The 17,587-nt window shown below is 31.1% G+C and overlaps 1 protein-coding gene across 1 annotated transcript in view; it reads right to left on the bottom strand.

Annotated features, from left to right (window-relative positions):
• Positions 1-16,695, bottom strand: part of Cht10 (Chitinase 10) — a 49,111-nt gene extending 32,416 nt beyond the window's left edge. Inside the window, exons 1-2 of the mRNA XM_077435880.1 lie at positions 16,536-16,695; positions 4,924-5,026 (exon numbers count right to left, since the gene is read on the bottom strand). Of these exons, the coding sequence (XP_077292006.1) occupies positions 4,924-4,944 (21 nt within the window). The 5' untranslated portion in view covers positions 4,945-5,026; positions 16,536-16,695. The remainder of the gene's footprint in view (positions 1-4,923; positions 5,027-16,535) is intronic.
• Between the last annotated feature and the right edge of the window lie 892 nt (positions 16,696-17,587).

Below are 17,587 nucleotides of genomic sequence, written 5' to 3'. Positions count from 1 at the left end.
ATGAAATTTCAGTTCAAGAAATCTAAAGGTTTCTGAGAAAAACATAAAAAGCCTCGATTTTCTAGAGTAAAAGTACTACTTGCGGTTCAGATAAAAATATTAAGTTATAAAGATTATTATTTTTATTACCTGTAAAAAATTTTAGTCCGATTCAGTTACCGGTTTGGGAGATAATTGAATTCAAAAACTTATAAGGGGAGGTACCATTTCCAGTCAACTTAAAAATTTGAAAAAAATTTTTGTCATGTCGATAAGTTTCAGTTCGATAGGACTAATGGTTTCAGTTCGATAAGACACATACACGGTTGAGCGAGTCGCGGTTGAGCGAGCTCGGTGCGGACGTGTGTTTGTGTGTTGTTCCCGATAAGTATGTAGAATTTTGTGTTAAATTGGAGCTAAAGAGGAGGTGCTGGGATGAGTATGTAGCTCTTCTGGCGCCTCGCAAGTTAGTACATATTCAGAATCATTACCTATGCTTGATTTCATATTTTTTAAATGGAATTTAAATTTATAATATTTTCATATTTACATAATTACCCACATAATTTCGATCACATTTCTTTTGATAATAATTTACTATTAACGTCGATTGATTTATTAATGATAGTATTGATAATATTTAACGTTGAATTATTTCATATTTAATATTGAGTGAATGGTTTGTTATTTAATGTTGAATTATTTCATAATTGATTATTTAATGTTGAGTGTTGAATTATTTCATAATTGATTATTTAATATTGAGTGTTGAATTATTTAATATTTAGTTTTGATAATTTAATATTTAATATTGGATACTTGTACTCAACGTTAACGTTATTGTTTGGTACTAATTTCATAAATATTATGATTGTGAATAAACTGTCTATATATGTAAATATATCATAAATGGAAACACACGTCCGTCCGCACGGAGTAATTAATAAGCTCAGAGCAGAGCTCCATGCAACCGCTCAGGTCCCCAAGTTGCAAATAGGGGAACGACTCTTGCAGTCAACTGCCATGGCGACATGGTGGTCCTGGACAAGGAGCGCTGAGATAAGAGTGGTGATGAGTGAATCCGTGGTAAGTTTCACTCTATAAAATGTCACACAACACTATGACGGTCTCAGGTCAGCGGCGAGTAAGTGCCGCCGCTTAACAAAAGCACAACCCGGTTTTCAAAGGTACCGTATCATCTTTGACAGAGAAGGAAACTCTATAATAAATCCCTGGTAGTGGGCAGCAGCTCTGCCAGTATAAGATGTCAAAACATTTACTGCGCTGTAGAAGGAAGTGGGAATCCACTGCAGTATTCTCCCAAGATAACTATGATGTACAAAAATAAAAGTGTGAAGAAGTCTGACTCTCCGGCTGACACCCGGCGCCTTCGAGGTTCCAGGTCTCACGGTGTGAAATTGGCTACTGGCCACATGCATGTGACTCACCAGGCATCATGTGGAAAATATGCGACTGGAGAAACTTTACGGAACAAATCCAAAATAGGTACTTGGAACGTTAGAGGACTCCTGAATCCTGGGAAAACACTGGTTGTTGAGAAAGAGATGTACAGTCATGGGCTAGATATACTCGGAATCTCGGAAACGCACTGGAAGAACAACGGCCATTATAAAACTTCAAATGGAAATACGATATATTTTTCTGGTAACCAAGATTCGTCACATAGCGGTGTCGCGGTGATCTTAGCATCTAAATTAACCAGTGCACTAATTGGCTACAACCCCATAAGTGACAGACTTATACACTTAAAACTCAACACGCATCCGTATAAACTAAACATCCTTCAAATATATGCTCCTACTGCAGATGCCGAAGATATTAAAATAAATGCGTTCTATGCTTCACTACTCGATACATTGTCAAATATCTCAAACAAAGAAATGACCATCATTCTTGGTGATTTTAATGCCAAAGTCGGTAATAATAGCAACATTGATAACATAGTAGGTAAATATGGATTGGGTATTCAAAATGAGAGAGGAGAGAAACTTATAAGTTTCTGCATTGAAAATAAAATGTCCATTATGAATACTTGGTTTCAACATCATCCTAGGCGATTGTACACTTGGATATCTCCTGGGGATCGTCACCGCAACCAAATCGATTATGTATTAATAAATTCTAGATGGAAATCATCGATACATAACGTCAAAACATATCCAGGTGCAGATTGCGGATCGGACCATAACTTACTTGTTGCTAAATTTCGACTGAAATTGAAAATGATTAAAAGACATCAAAATAAAGCAATTAAACTCACCAATGATGATGTAATTAATTTTGGCAATGTAATCAGAGAAAAAGATGCAGAATTCCAAATAAATCCTAATGTAGATGTAGAAGAGTCTTGGAAAATTTTTAAAGATCTCATAATTCGGTATGCCAGAAAACATCAAACACCGCAAAATGAACATCGTAAGTCTTTTATCTCTGATTCAACTTGGGTTAAGATAAAAGAACGTAAAAGACTTAAACAAACTGGCATAACATCGACAGAATATCTTGAAAGGTATGCAATATTACATAAAGATATTCAAAGGAGTTGTAGGCGGGATAAAGCTAAATATATAAATGACATATGTGAGGAGATAGAAAAACACGCATTAAAGAATCAGGCAAGGGATATTTTTCACAAAGTAAAAATCGTCACTCAAAAATTTTCACCCAAAACTTGGACAATAGATGATCAATTTGGAAACACGCTTACAGATATTGATGTGATACTCAACCGATGGAAAGAATACTGTTCGGAATTGTACAGTGGTAGTTCGTCGACCTCAATTGTTTCCCTAATTGATGATGTCAGGGAGCCTGACATCTTGACATCTGAAGTTGTAAATGCCATAAAGAAACTGAAATGTAAAAAGTCTCCTGGCAGCGATGGTATACAAGCTGAACTTCTGAAAGAGCTTGGTGAAACTGCGATAAAGGCGCTATGTAATATGTGCAACAAGATCTGGGTAAACGGAGTATGGCCGAAAGATTGGGTCAATTCAATATTCATTCCCTTACACAAGAAAGGATCTACAAAAAAATGCGAGAATTACAGGACCTTAGCCTTAATATCGCACTCTAGTAAAGTATTGCTGTATATAATTAAAGATCGTTTGAGCAGTTACCTTGGATGGCAAATACCGAACGAACAAGCAGGGTTTGTAAAAGGCAAAGGGACGAGGGAACAAATACTGAATATACGTCAACTCATTGAAAAATGTCGGGAGTTTCAAACTCCAGCCGTTCTTTGTTTTATAGACTATAAAAAAGCTTTTGACTTTGTGAACTGGGACTATCTGTGGAAAGTTCTACTGGACATGGGAGTCCCCATGCATCTTGTAAAGATAATACATAACTTGTATAATGATAACAATGCAGTAGTTCGAATCAATTCGCTAAACTCGACAAGTTTTCGAGTACAACGTGGAGTAAGGCAAGGGTGTATATTATCTCCAGACCTATTTAATATATATGGAGAGTATATAATGCGTAGAGCACTGGATGGTTGGAAGGGTGGAGTGTCCATTGGTGGAAAAAAACTATCCAATCTTCGGTATGCGGATGACACAACGCTCATAGCTAATAATCATGAAGAAATGGCCGAACTGATCCGTCGTGTTGAGACAGAGAGTAATGTGCTTGGCCTCCAGATAAACCGCCCCAAAACAAAAATTATGATAATTGACCGTCACCAACAGCTGCAAAACAACAACTCAGCTTTAAACGGTATAGATGTGGTTGATAATTTTGTCTATCTGGGGTCACTCATATCTAACAACGGCGGCAGCGAATTGGAAATACGGCGCCGGATTACATTAGCAAAATCGGCAATGTCACAACTAACGAAGATTTGGAAGAATAGAGCCATTACAACTGCTGTCAAAATCCGTCTCGTGAAGAGTCTCGTTTTTTCTGTCTGCCTTTATGGTGTCGAGACGTGGACCATGAAGGCGGCGGATAGACGGAGAATCGATGCCTTCGAGATGTGGTCCTGGAGACGGCTACTGCGCGTGCCTTGGACCGACAAACGCACGAATGTGTCTATTCTTGAAGAATTGAAAATCAAGGATAGATTGTCAACAATATGCCTGAAACGTATATTGCAGTTCTTCGGCCACATTGCACGAAGAGGTGAGGAGAGCCTGGAGCGGTTGGTTGTGGTTGGCAGCGTCGAAGGCAGAAGAGCCAGAGGCAGATCCCCCGCACGCTGGACTGACCAAGTATCTGCAGCGACGGGCGCTTCCACGGTAGCAAGTCTTCGCCTGGCCGAATTTAGAACTGAATGGAGGCAGCTGGTTGACCGCACATCATAGTCACGATCCTCAGTGATGAGGGAACCGACAGCAATATATATTCGCCATGTTTAAGCTATGTATATTACAAATACTGAGCGAAGCCGGGTAAAACAACTAGTGTACTATATAAATCGGTATTAGATGCCTATTATTAATTGAATACTCGATATGTATGTAACATGATATATTCATATAAAAATTATTAGTAAGTGAAAATAAGAAGAGGCTTGTAAAAAGAGGCAACGCTCATATGATTTTTTTTAAACAAGCTTCAAGTATGATTTAAATGTATCAAAAAACATGTTCTATGTAAATGTCATAAAAATCATACACATAAAAAATATATCCATGGTAATTTTCAACTTCATAAATAAATTATTTAAAATAATTACACGCAACAATTTTCCATGAATTAATTAATAACTATCACAAACAATTCACGAAAAAAAAAAGACACATAATTCCGTGGCATTAAAATTTCAATTTTCGAGCATGAGCGGCCACAACGAGTTTTCCGACATCCACTGTCCGATCATCGATCATCATTCTAACGAACCCCATCATTATTATTAAAAGCCCAATCATTAACAATTGGAATAAAATTATATACAGCCACACACAAAATCATATTTACCTTGAAGAAAAGTCTCCCCATGGTGAATTCTCGATCGGTTCAACGGCAATATAACTACCGCATTTGTGGGAAACTTCAAATTGTAGACTCTCTAATGCAAGCCCTGCAAATAAAAAACATAAAATTTAAATATCAATATATATGTACATATATATATAAATAAATAAATGTTCGTTTGTGTGTATGTTTTTCCGCGATGAAAATCCGCATCTTTCAGTATAGGATATCCAAATATTATGTATGTACTATCTCAAAGAATTGTAAATAGGTTTTTGAGCTCTTTTTCCTATTATGCTGTACATTATTAATATTAGAATAATATAATACTATGATTGCTAACAAAATTAAATTGTAGGTGCAAGATATGCCATACTATGTATTCGAATACTCACCTTTCCAAGCTCCAAATAATACACAATAAATGCCAAAAAATAATTTATAATACACCCATATATTCTAACTTGAAAAACTTGCATGCCACAGATAATAATCCGTTAGTTACAGACATTATTAACAAACTGACCAGTAGATTCTATGACAGAATCACTAATAGCCATACTAACACACTTGTGAAGAGTCTCGGTAATTACAACAATGTCTATACCCTTCAGGTATAACACACAGATTACCTAAACACAATCTGCTTTAGATCATCGACTTTAAATTGCCTTTAATTAATATTATGTATTAGATGTATTATTAGCATTTATAAGAATTGTAAATAGGTTTTTGAGCCATTTTTCCTATTATGCTGTACATTATTAACATTATAATAATATAATACTATGATTACTAACAAAATTAAATTGAAATTGTAAAATAGAAAATGATCAGTATATCAATAGCTATTAAAATAGATACAAGATGTATTGTGAATATAATTTAGTAATAATAAAAAGCATTTAAAAATCAAAAGAATATACTATATCACGCTACTCTAACTTATGTATGCATGAAGATAGGTTTTTGAAGGGGTCAGAGTCTCTTGAGGGGTTTTTTTTATGATTTTGATCCACCTGAGCAATGCCGGGCATTGCTCAGGTGTTTAGTCAATGCTCAATGTTTAGTTTGAGTATATTATTTTATTGACTTGAGGAACCCTATTTTAAGGTAGACACTAAAGTAGAATATCCTTTGGTAGATGTCCCTCGTAGGGTTTCTAACTATGATGCATTGCCGGGCATCTCAAGCAACGCTGGTTAGTTTTAGTGTATTATTTTATTGACTTGAGGAGCCCTATTTTAAGGTAGATATTAAAGTAGAATATCCTTTGGTAAATGAGTCTCTCGTAGGGTTTCTAACTATGATGCAATGCCGGGCATATCAAGCAACGCTGGTTAGTTTTAGTGTGTTATTTTATTGACTTGAAGAACCCTATTTTAAAGTAGACATTAAATTAGAATATTCTTTAGAATAAGAGTCTCTCGTAGAGTTTTTAGCTATGATGTTTGTCGTAGATAGAGACGCTACGACAGACATATCGAGGAACAAATCTTTTGTTAGGATCACCCGACCGATTGTATTGCGTTTTAAACAAAAGCTTTGTCTGTCTCTAGACAAGTTACTTTTCTCTACTATTAGATATAAATTTGCTACTGCTTTTTATAAAATAAAGTCTCTAAATAATTAACTGACTCGAATGAAGATTTCAATTCGTAGCATTCTTTCAATTAATATACTCCAATACCTTAACTTGAACCTTAGATCGTTTTTTCAACTTTCATTCGTTCTTTTTCGAATGGCTCCTATTCCAAGAGCTATTCGACTTCTTAATGAAATCGTTGCTGCCGAGACTGAATGTGATATTTTCCACCTTAGTGAGCGTAAATTGTCGGAAATTAACCCATTTATCTGGTAGTCTGCGCTCATCATTGTTTTCATGATTGATTGTGATTTATGAGTGAAATTTTGATTAAGTATTTACATATTTATCGGAACTGGCTGTAGGTGCAAGGCATTCCTTATGCTTTATTTTTTATTTGATATTTTTACTTTATCTGTTATTATTAAATGCTATTTTTTATGTTTATGTATGGATGTATTTATGTTTATATTCAAATGTATTTTTTTTATGTATAATTGATGAGTATATTATTTTCGTTATGTATTCATTTATGTTTAATTGTTATTTTGTTTTTTTTTGTGTTATATTTTTTTACCATTGTGGCGCTTTAGGAATTCCTGTTATGCCAGAATGGTCTGTTTAGAATAAAATAAATAAATAAATATTTACTTTTTTTTTTAAATATCTACCCGAGCAATGCCATGCGTTACCAGTAATATGTATGTATTTATGTATGTATGTATTTGTTTTCCCGCTATTCAAATCTACATTTTTTTCAACTAAAAACTACAAAATATAATATACGCATGGTATCCTAACTCAAACCGCATACGGTTTTTTTTACTTTATTCTGCCTGAGCAACGCGGGGCATCACCATGTTTGTATTAATTGCTTCTCCACTTTATGTACATACATACATATTTCCATTTGTTCAATTCGTAACATTCTTTCAAATAAATACTTATTTTTTGAAATTTGTATTTTTGATTTTTAAATGCTTTTTATTATTACAAAATTATGTTCACAATACATCTTATTAATATATATTTTAATAGCTACTGATCTACTGATCATTTTCTATTTTACAATTTCAATTTAATTTTGTTAGTAATCATAGTATTATATTTCATTCTTTTCCTTTTCATTTGTTTATTTTGTATTTACCTTTTTCATTTGTTTTATATTTGTAAATTTCAATTTCTTCTTATATTCTATTTTATAACCTTTTCCAAATATTTTAATACTATAGTTTAATTATGCAATATTCTACATATTTTGTCATGCCTTTATTCTTTACTTTTTAATTTGTTTTCCTTATATTTATCTTTTTCATTTTTGTAAAAATCTATTATTGGACTCGGATGTTACATATATTATTTATTTACTATTTGTTTTTTTATACATATCTATGTACATCCTGTCTGTTGATTTTTCAATTAATAAAATAAATAAAATAAATATTATTCTAATGTTAATAATGTACAGCATAATAGGAAAAATAGCTCAAAAACCTATTTACAATCCTTATAAGTGCTCATAATACATCTAATACATAATATTAATTAAAGACAATTTAAAGTCGATGATCTAAAGCAGATTGTGTTTAGGTAATCTGTGTGTTATACCTGAAGGGTATAGACATTTTGTTGTTATCACCGAGACTCTTCACAAGTGTGTTAGTATGGTTATTAGTGATTCTGTCATAGAATCTACTGGTTAGTTTGTTAGTAATATCTGTAACAACGGGATAATATACATGGCATGCTGTTTTTTCAAGTTAGTATATATAGGTGTATTATAAATTATTTTTATGGAAAACTTTGAATCAACTTGTGTTTTTGTTCCAAATTATAATAATAATTTAGTTTTATTTAATATTGTGTACATCTTTTTGAAAAACGCCTTGTACATGTATATTGTATTATTAACAAAAGCCTCATATGTTAGCAGATGCATCGATGGTCTGAAAGATTACATTACGACAGACAAATCACTCCAGACTCGTCGACAAATTTGTACTCAAACGCTCACTTTAAAGGTGACACTGTCCAATTGACACTGTAACACGATTTTTAACGGCACTGCGATTAATGATCGTCCAAATTCCGTGATGTGAATTAATCGACGGCATTCTGTGTGTAATCTGACTTGCTAAAAGGACCAATATACGACCGTTAAAACGGGATGGAATTCCTACGTCGATGATGTTGCCAAATTTCGGTACCGTTCTTTCGATCTCTTATCGCGAAAACTTAATTCGATTTTAATTTATCGATTCGCTATTGAACATGTGCCACGTATTGTATATTGTATGGAATTTTTTTGTGAAAGATATATCTATCTGTAATTTGATATGAAACTTGTATGCGTGTATTTTAACAGTTATTGTCGAGGAAGCGTTTTGAGTCATTGAATGATGCGAGGAAAATTACAAAGGATGTTTGGATGTATCTCTAAGTATGTACATATATAAATTTGCATAAATAATTCGCGAAAGTCCCATCAAATTTTTTTAATTTGTCATTCGTTTTCCTCTTTCGCACTGTTGAAAGTGTCATCGGTGTTATTTTTGATGTATCATTAATGTTATAAAAAATATGCAAATACTCTTGGGTTGTTTTACATACAATATTTAAGATGTTGATCTAATTTTTTTATGCATTAAATACTATAGTCGAACCGATCTTTGATTTTGATTTTTAAATGCTTTTTATTATTATGAAATTATGTTCACAATACAATCTTATATCTGTTTTAATAGCTACTGATATACTGATCATTTTCTATTTTACAATTTTAATTTAATTTTGTAAGTAATCATAGCATTATATTATTCTTATGTTAATGTACAGCATAATAGGAAAAAGAACTCAAAAACCTATTACAAGTTCCGATCTAGCATGTGATTTATGTACATAAAATATACATGCTATCGCATTCACCCCCCGTTCAACCCAAGATGACCAATTATATTTCGTTTCAGTTTCGCATTGCATTTTGGTCAAGAAATATAACATTGTTCGTGCGTATAATTTGACTTTCATATTTTGTTAGTTTTGAGTTGGTGTTTCGTGTTTTGAAATATTTACGTTAATAAAATTTAAATATAAAATACGTAAGTTGTTGATATTATTAATTTATTTATAGAATATTTATATATTTTAAATTAATGAAAATTTATATTTTTTAGACGGTAAAAGTAATTGTCAACGTCATGTTATGGACAGCAAAATTTTCAGTGACATTATTAAATACTGTATTGAATCATATTGTAATAATATTATATAGTTAAATAAGAAATGATTAAAATATATATATTTATATACATATATATTTTACGTCCTTAAAATGCTATAACATATTGCATGAATGCGACAGCAATTCGGTTCTCGAAAATCTCACGCTCATTGGATCGACTATAATGGAAAATTTTATATGAATTCATTGTGTATTTTTTTATTAAATCTAAAATAAGCGAACACGTCAAATTTTGTATTATATCCGTTATGCAAATCTACAGTTTTAAGCTTTAATTATAATATAAAATAAAAATTCATAAAAATTAATTCTTTTAGTATTAAATTATATTATATAGTTAAATGAGATATAATTAAAAAAATATATATATATATATATTTTACGTCTTTATAATTCTGTAACACATTGCACGAATGCGACAGCATGTTCGGTTCTCGAAAATCTCACGCTCATTGGATCGACTATAATGGAAAATTTTCTATGAACTTATTGTGTATTTTTTTTATTAAATCTAAAATAAGCGAACACATCAAATTTTGTATTATATCAGTTATGCAAATCTACAGTTTTAAGCTTTAATTATAATATAAAATAAAAATACAATACATTCTTTTAGTTTGAGCTTGCATTGAATTATATTATAATAATATTATATAGTTAAATAAGAAATAATTAAAAAAAAAATATATATATATATATATATATATATATATATATATATATATATATATATATATATATATTACGTCCTTCTATATCTGTAACACATTGCACGAATGCGACAGCATGTTCAGTTCTCGTAAATCTCACGCTCATTAATTCGACTGTAATGGAAAATTGTCTATGAATTTATTTTGTATTTTTTTTTATTAAATCTAAAATAAGTGAACACGAAAAATTTTGTATTTTATCCGTTATGCAAATCTACAATTTTAAGCTTTCATTATAATTTAAAATAAAAATACATTATTTTATACACAATCAAATTGAAATCGAGTTTATATGAATCAAAGTTAAAATTCATTCATATCAAATAATGCATGCTTTTTTCATTGATAAGTATTTCTTAATCAAAATTAAAGGCAAATAAATTAGTCAAAGCTCAATAAACAACTACTCACGTTTGACACAATCGCACTGTTTAATTACTTTATATTAAAACAATCCATATATCACCGTTGAAAACTCTACAAGTGTTGTTGTCGACACTTAAAGTGCGTACTTCTTGCTAGACGATAACACCTACACTGAACTTGCGACAATGAGAACACGCTTAACGACGAATATATGTACGCAAGTGGATGTGACATCCCCAAGCAGGACTCAAAGGACCTTCCTTCGACCCAGAGGTCAGTAGGATACCAACCTCCCAAACGATATAAAACTCGAACGACGGTTGCATAATGATAAATTCGTCTTGTTCGAAGAACAATGGTGGAAAAATCAAGGTGTTTGCGAATTTTGGCAAGGACGAGCCTTTGTAGGCCATTCGCTCCGGACACACATTCGACGGACAAACTCGGATGACAAAACATTGAGGAATCGCAAATGTTTGCGCTGCTGAAGACCCACGTATGTTTGTCTGAAGAAAAGAAGTGCAATCAGCATTCCGGTCACGGGTGTCGGGTGCGTGATGGGAATGTCGACTTTGTAAACCAGTCGAAAGTTGACGTTTGATCCCCATATATACACCTTTTTATTATTTATAGCCTGGTGTGTGGGTGACTGGCTTCGTCCAGGTTGGATTTTAGAATTGGGTTCGCAAATCAATCGACAAAGTGAATCATTACTATACATATGTAAATAAAATAAGTCCCATCGTATATTTTATTAAACAAGATAAATTTAAAATATGTATAATGTTTTTTAAAAGATGAAATGTTATAATTTATAATTTATAACACATCCATGAATACTAACTTGAAAAAACTGCATGATGTGTTATGAGCATTTATAAGCATTTACCATTATTAACCTATGCTTCAACTGTATGGATAACGCCTCAAATACTAACCTTTCCAAGCTCCAAATAATACAAAATAAATCCCTAAAATTAATTTATAATACACCCATATATACTAACTTGAAAAAACTGCATGCCATATATAATATTCCGATTGTTACAGGCATTACTAACAAACTAACCAGTAGATTCTATGACAGAATCACTAATAACCATACTAATACACTTGTGATGAGTCTCGGTGATTACAACAAAATGTCTATACCCTTCAGGTATAACACACAGATTACCTAAACACAATCTGCTTTAGATCATCGACTTTAAATTGTCTTTAATTAATATTATGTATCCGATGTATTATGAGCATTTATAAGAATTGTAAATAGGTTTTTGAGCTATTTTTCCTATTATGCTGTACATTATTAACATTAGAATAATATAATACTATGATTACTAACAAAATTAAATTGAAATTGTAAAATAGAAAATGATCAGTAGATCAGTAGCTATTAAAATATATATAAAATGTATTGTGAATATAATTCAGTAATAATAAAAACCATTTAAAAATCAAAAGATGAAATGTTATTTTATTTAATCTTTTCTTCTCTTAATATGAAACGTTAGATTATTATCTCTTTTTTAATAAAAAAAAAATTATAATAAATAAGTATTTTATATGACACTTCAACAAATTGAAAAAGTTTCCTACTAGATATATTGAATCAAAAAAAATTAAGTAATTGTAAGATTTATTATCTACATATATTATATATAAGAATTTACAATACGTATGACGAAAAATCAGATATATGTATATATATTTATTTGAATATTTTTATTTAAAGTGCCCTGTCTCACCCGGGATACAAATTTTATTTTGATATTAAAATTTGTCAGTAGCTTTTAAATGAAATGGCCAGTATCGATTCATACATTTGATTAGTGAATTTAACAGTATGGTCAGTAAATACATACAACTTCTCTCCCGGTGGTTTATGCGAGATGGTATAAAGAGAACGTATGTACATATATTATATATGATATCAAATTTTGAGCAAGCTTTTAAAATAAACTGACCATTGAATTCAAGTACTGACCGTTGAATATAAAACGCTGTCCAATTGATATATAGAGATGACTCTTTTGTGTTATAATTACTAACCGTTTGTCTACTGACCCGCATTTTGCGCGTTTATTTTATTTAAAACATTTATTATAACTACTGACAGTATTTATTCGGTTGAAAAGTGTGTTGCAAGCTCTTTAAAGATGTGTCGAATTAAAGAATATGTTTCTGCAAAATTTGACGCCACTACCACCATAGATATTAAAAAAAACAAAAAACTAATTAAATGGTCAGTTTTTTCAATAAATGGTCAGTAACTTTTACGCAAATTCGGTGATAATAGTATACTATATAGATAAAAATTAGTCATTAAATTGCTAATTGTATTAAGAATTTTTTTTGATAAACAGACAATAAACGAGTAGTCAGTGACCGATATTTGATATTTTTACTTTATCTGTTATTATAAATGCTATTTTTTATGTATGTATGGATGTATTTATGTTTATGTTAATTGTTATTTTGTTTTTTTTCTTTTTTGTGTTATATTTTTTGACCATTGTGGCGCTTTAGGAATTCATGTTATGCCACAATGGTCTGTTTAAAATAAATAAATAAATAAATAAATAATATACATAAATTACTGACGAAATCAAAACAAGTTACTGACCAAATAAATCCAGGCCTAAATAAAATCATATGATAAATTCAACTATACATAGATATATGAATGAAAGCTTTTTCGTTAATATATGTAATATCTCATCTTCAATAGTACAAAAATTTAAGGTAAAAATTTAAATAATGCCATAAAAAGTCATTCTAATATACAGATTCAATATTCCGTTCAAATTGTATATTTGACCAATCGATTTGTAATGATTTTAAAGTCAACATTAATACGGGAAACACTCTTCCTTTCAACGTAAAAATGCGTCACATATTTATATACAACAAACAATACACTATCGAGGAAAATGCAAAGAACAAACAAACTATTTAGCCTAATTTATTTAGATAGTGTACGCTTTATGACTTTTCGGCAATAACCCAAAAAAACCACAAACAAATTGTAACCGAAAAATCAAAAAACCGCAACATGACGAATACGTCTACTTCCTCAACTATTCCGATAACATTACTCATCGAATGCGTCGTATTTATTTATCACAATATATATGGTTGACACTTTCAATCTTTTCGCTGTCGTTTCAAACGGTCATACGAATGAGTATACATATGAGTATTGTTTTAAACAGAAACCTCAATTCAAAGCATGCGCGATTTATTGTTGGCCCTCGCCTTATCAGTCGCTATATTGAAAATGGCGACTTTAATAATGAATAATAAAACTTTCGTCCTCTAAAGTTAGTCATTCGATATTGACATCGTTTCAAAGCGTAAGCCATTGTGCATAAACTGACGTTTCTCTTGCATCTAATCGATAATTTTCTATTTCTTACAATACGATTCCGAACAAATTGAAAGTTGTATTTTATTTTAGAAATGAATTGCTAACATTGAACTCTTTGCTATACTATGTATATGAACAGATTATATTTTCTTTCTTTATTTGAATAAAAACTCCGCTAGAACCAAATTAATACGTCACTGTGTATATAAATCAATACAGAATTAGTCCAACGACATATAGGATCATTGTTTAATTTCCAACTATGTACATATACAAGTCGATTTCAATCTGACTTTCTTGGAGTTATTCATGTTATTAAAGTATTAAATCTAATTATAAATTTTACTTCAACATAATGCAAATATTTACTCTACTCGTCTTTATTGTCCGAATATTTAATTACATCCTACAAGACATTTCTTTAAAAATGGAAAACTTGCTATTATTACCTAATGTCTAACGAGGATACAATTTTTTTAACCAACTCCTGTTATAAGATGACCAATGTATTATTCCAAACTTGTCATCTATCTAAATATGTACATATGTTCATATGTATTTAAAAATAATAATTCCTCTATGAAAATCTATTACCATTTTTGGTAAACCATCTCATTGTAGTTTAACTTATGTATGTTGACGGTTTTTGAAAGAAGGTCGTTGCCTAAGTTCTGAAGAAGTTCAATTTTTTACCTTTTTTATAATTTTCATCCACCCGAGCAACGCCCGGCAATCGGCTAGTCTTATTATATAACAACTACTGACAAGATTTACACGTATGCATATTTGTAATGATGTCATTTATAGTTTTCGATTTTTGTTAGTTTTAACAACTTTTTACTTTATGTATATTTTTAATTCGCAATTCCTCCTTATTATTAGAAATTTCTAGAAAGAGTCTAATTTTCTACTTATATGATATATAGAATTCATTTTTAATAGGTTTTTTATATTATATGTATGTACATGTAGGAAAATTCTTCAAGTAAAAATTGTATATGACACGAATGTCTGGGAATCGTACATTTACATATGTAGCTACAAGTAGTTGATCCAGAAATTTAATTTCGATTGAAAGTTTATAGTATATGCAAATTAGTTATGCAAACAATATGTCGGTCAAGCGGTCAGCTAAGGAAGGTGACCATTAACGTCTGCCGTACGTTGACCAATGCAGGGTCGAGGACACTTTTAAAACCGATCGTATGTGACATACAAGTTAATTCGGTCCAAATCAAAAAACGCACGATGATTTTCATCACATTTTCCAAAGTGATCTCGCTATTTATTGTAATGGGTTTCGAATGAGTGTCGTAAAACCATTAACATCAATCTCACTTCGCGTACATGAAATAAGTTGTTAACATATCGTAAACTCGTAAAATCACTTTACGCTATCTATCTTCGACACTGTCTTATCTCTGTCATAATATTACGTGTGACCCTTATCAAGTTTAACGACTTTTTTTTTAAGAAACGTTACTTGTTCACTTGTTATTGCCTCGTTAATTAACGCGTCTAAAACAATGGGATACGCGAAAAAATCCGACGAAAGAAAATATTATACAGAAACAACCGTTTTAGCATATATTATCACTGTGTGTATTGCCTATTTGTATTGACGATGTTCGAATACTGACAGGTTTAATTTATTCATGCCAATGTGCGTAAAATTAAGTATATCATTATTAAATATAATATTTAAAACAGATCTTTTTGCATCATTAAGACCGAAAATTTTGTTCAAGAATTGTGACTTTTAAAAATGTCGCAATAAATTATATTGTAATATATTCAAATAAAAAATTTAATTTAATTTACATCAATATACAAATCACCTCTCACATATTTATTGCATTTTAAATCAATCCAAATTTTATCTTGTTTTATTGTTCTTTAATATATTAATAATAATCAGTTTTAATATTTTCTGTGAACTCTAACATACAGAAATGTCATACAATAAAAGTATGCCGTTTATTTTTACAGCATCAATAGTGAAGGTTTTAAATCACTTTAATATATATTTGGCATTTTTATTTTAACGTATGTAAAAACAGCATTTAAATTTTCTTTGCTGAAAATGTGTGGGTTTCGTTTGAACCCGCTCGTCGATGTTTCCGAACCCATACAAAAATCTATTGAAAATTTCAATGTACGCACAAAAATTGATCAAATCTTCTGATGTGAAAAATCTAAATAAAAATTAAACTCACCCCTATAATTATAAAAAGACGAAAAATCGCGAAAGCACACCGAAAGTATAACGAAAACGAGATAGTAAGTGTAAGTATATCTATGAATATAAAACTGGCACTATATGTAGGTATCTATCGTACGTACTGACAGTCACTGACGAGTGAGGAAAAACTCAGGTGGTGTTCAGGTGATAAAAGGAGAGGTCCCAGTGTGGAGACTTCGCGAGGGTTTCTGCCGGGCGAAACGGCAGCAGGTCCTCTTTTATAGGCGATAAGAACGGCTCTCCAAATCGCCGCACCACAATAAAGCAGAGCAAGAAGACTCAACGGCCAATACCCGAAATTCTTGTATGATAATCGACGAACCTCCCCCACCTACCGTGTATGTTTTTCGACGGAGATTTTCCGGACGTCTCATCTCGCATCTCGAGTGCAATGAGCACGTATGGACGTGTACCACGTACGAGTGTATGAGTGTGTGTCGTCGAAAATGATTTAATTTTGACATTGACATTTGCAGAGCGGTCGTCGAGAGTGTCCAACGACGATGATCAATATATGTCATCAATTTTGATAGCTTTTATTTTTGATCGGCGTTGTTATTATAGCCTTAAGTGCGACGAATCAATTCCATTTTTAAGTATGGGTATAAAAACTTTAATATGTTTCAATCTCTGTTCAAATCCCTTTCCTTTAAAACTTATTAGAAAATTCATATTAATATACAAGTATATCTATTATTTTTTTAATAATTCGTATGCAATGTTGTGATTCATTTAAATAATTAAATTCATGGGTTCATTGAACAGTCTTTTCCCGAGTATTTAAATTTATTAATGTAATCTTATATCGCTTTTAATTGAACATGGCTTAAAATGCGACTTTAAAACGGAAACGTGTATAATAAATATTATGAACGGATTAGCATTTTTATCTGTCTACATTGCATACATAAAAATATCAGTGCGAACAATTTCAATGACAGCACACGATTTAATATCAAATACTATTTTTAGATAAGATAGTCAAATTTAAATTTATGTAGTTTCATTTGAAAACATGTCTTAATGCAAACCCAATAGAAATTGTATTCAAAACATTTCTTACAATTACAATCTAATGAAAACTCATAGATATACCGAATAATAATGTCTCCTGCTATAGAAATGATATACAAATCATAAAATACCTTTAAAA

The sequence above is a fragment of the Arctopsyche grandis genome, chromosome 8 (assembly GCF_051622035.1).
Source record: "Arctopsyche grandis isolate Sample6627 chromosome 8, ASM5162203v2, whole genome shotgun sequence".
NCBI lineage: Eukaryota > Metazoa > Arthropoda > Insecta > Trichoptera > Hydropsychidae > Arctopsyche > Arctopsyche grandis.
The sequence above is the reverse complement of the archived record's forward strand: the minus strand, read 5'-3'. Positions and strand labels throughout refer to the sequence as shown.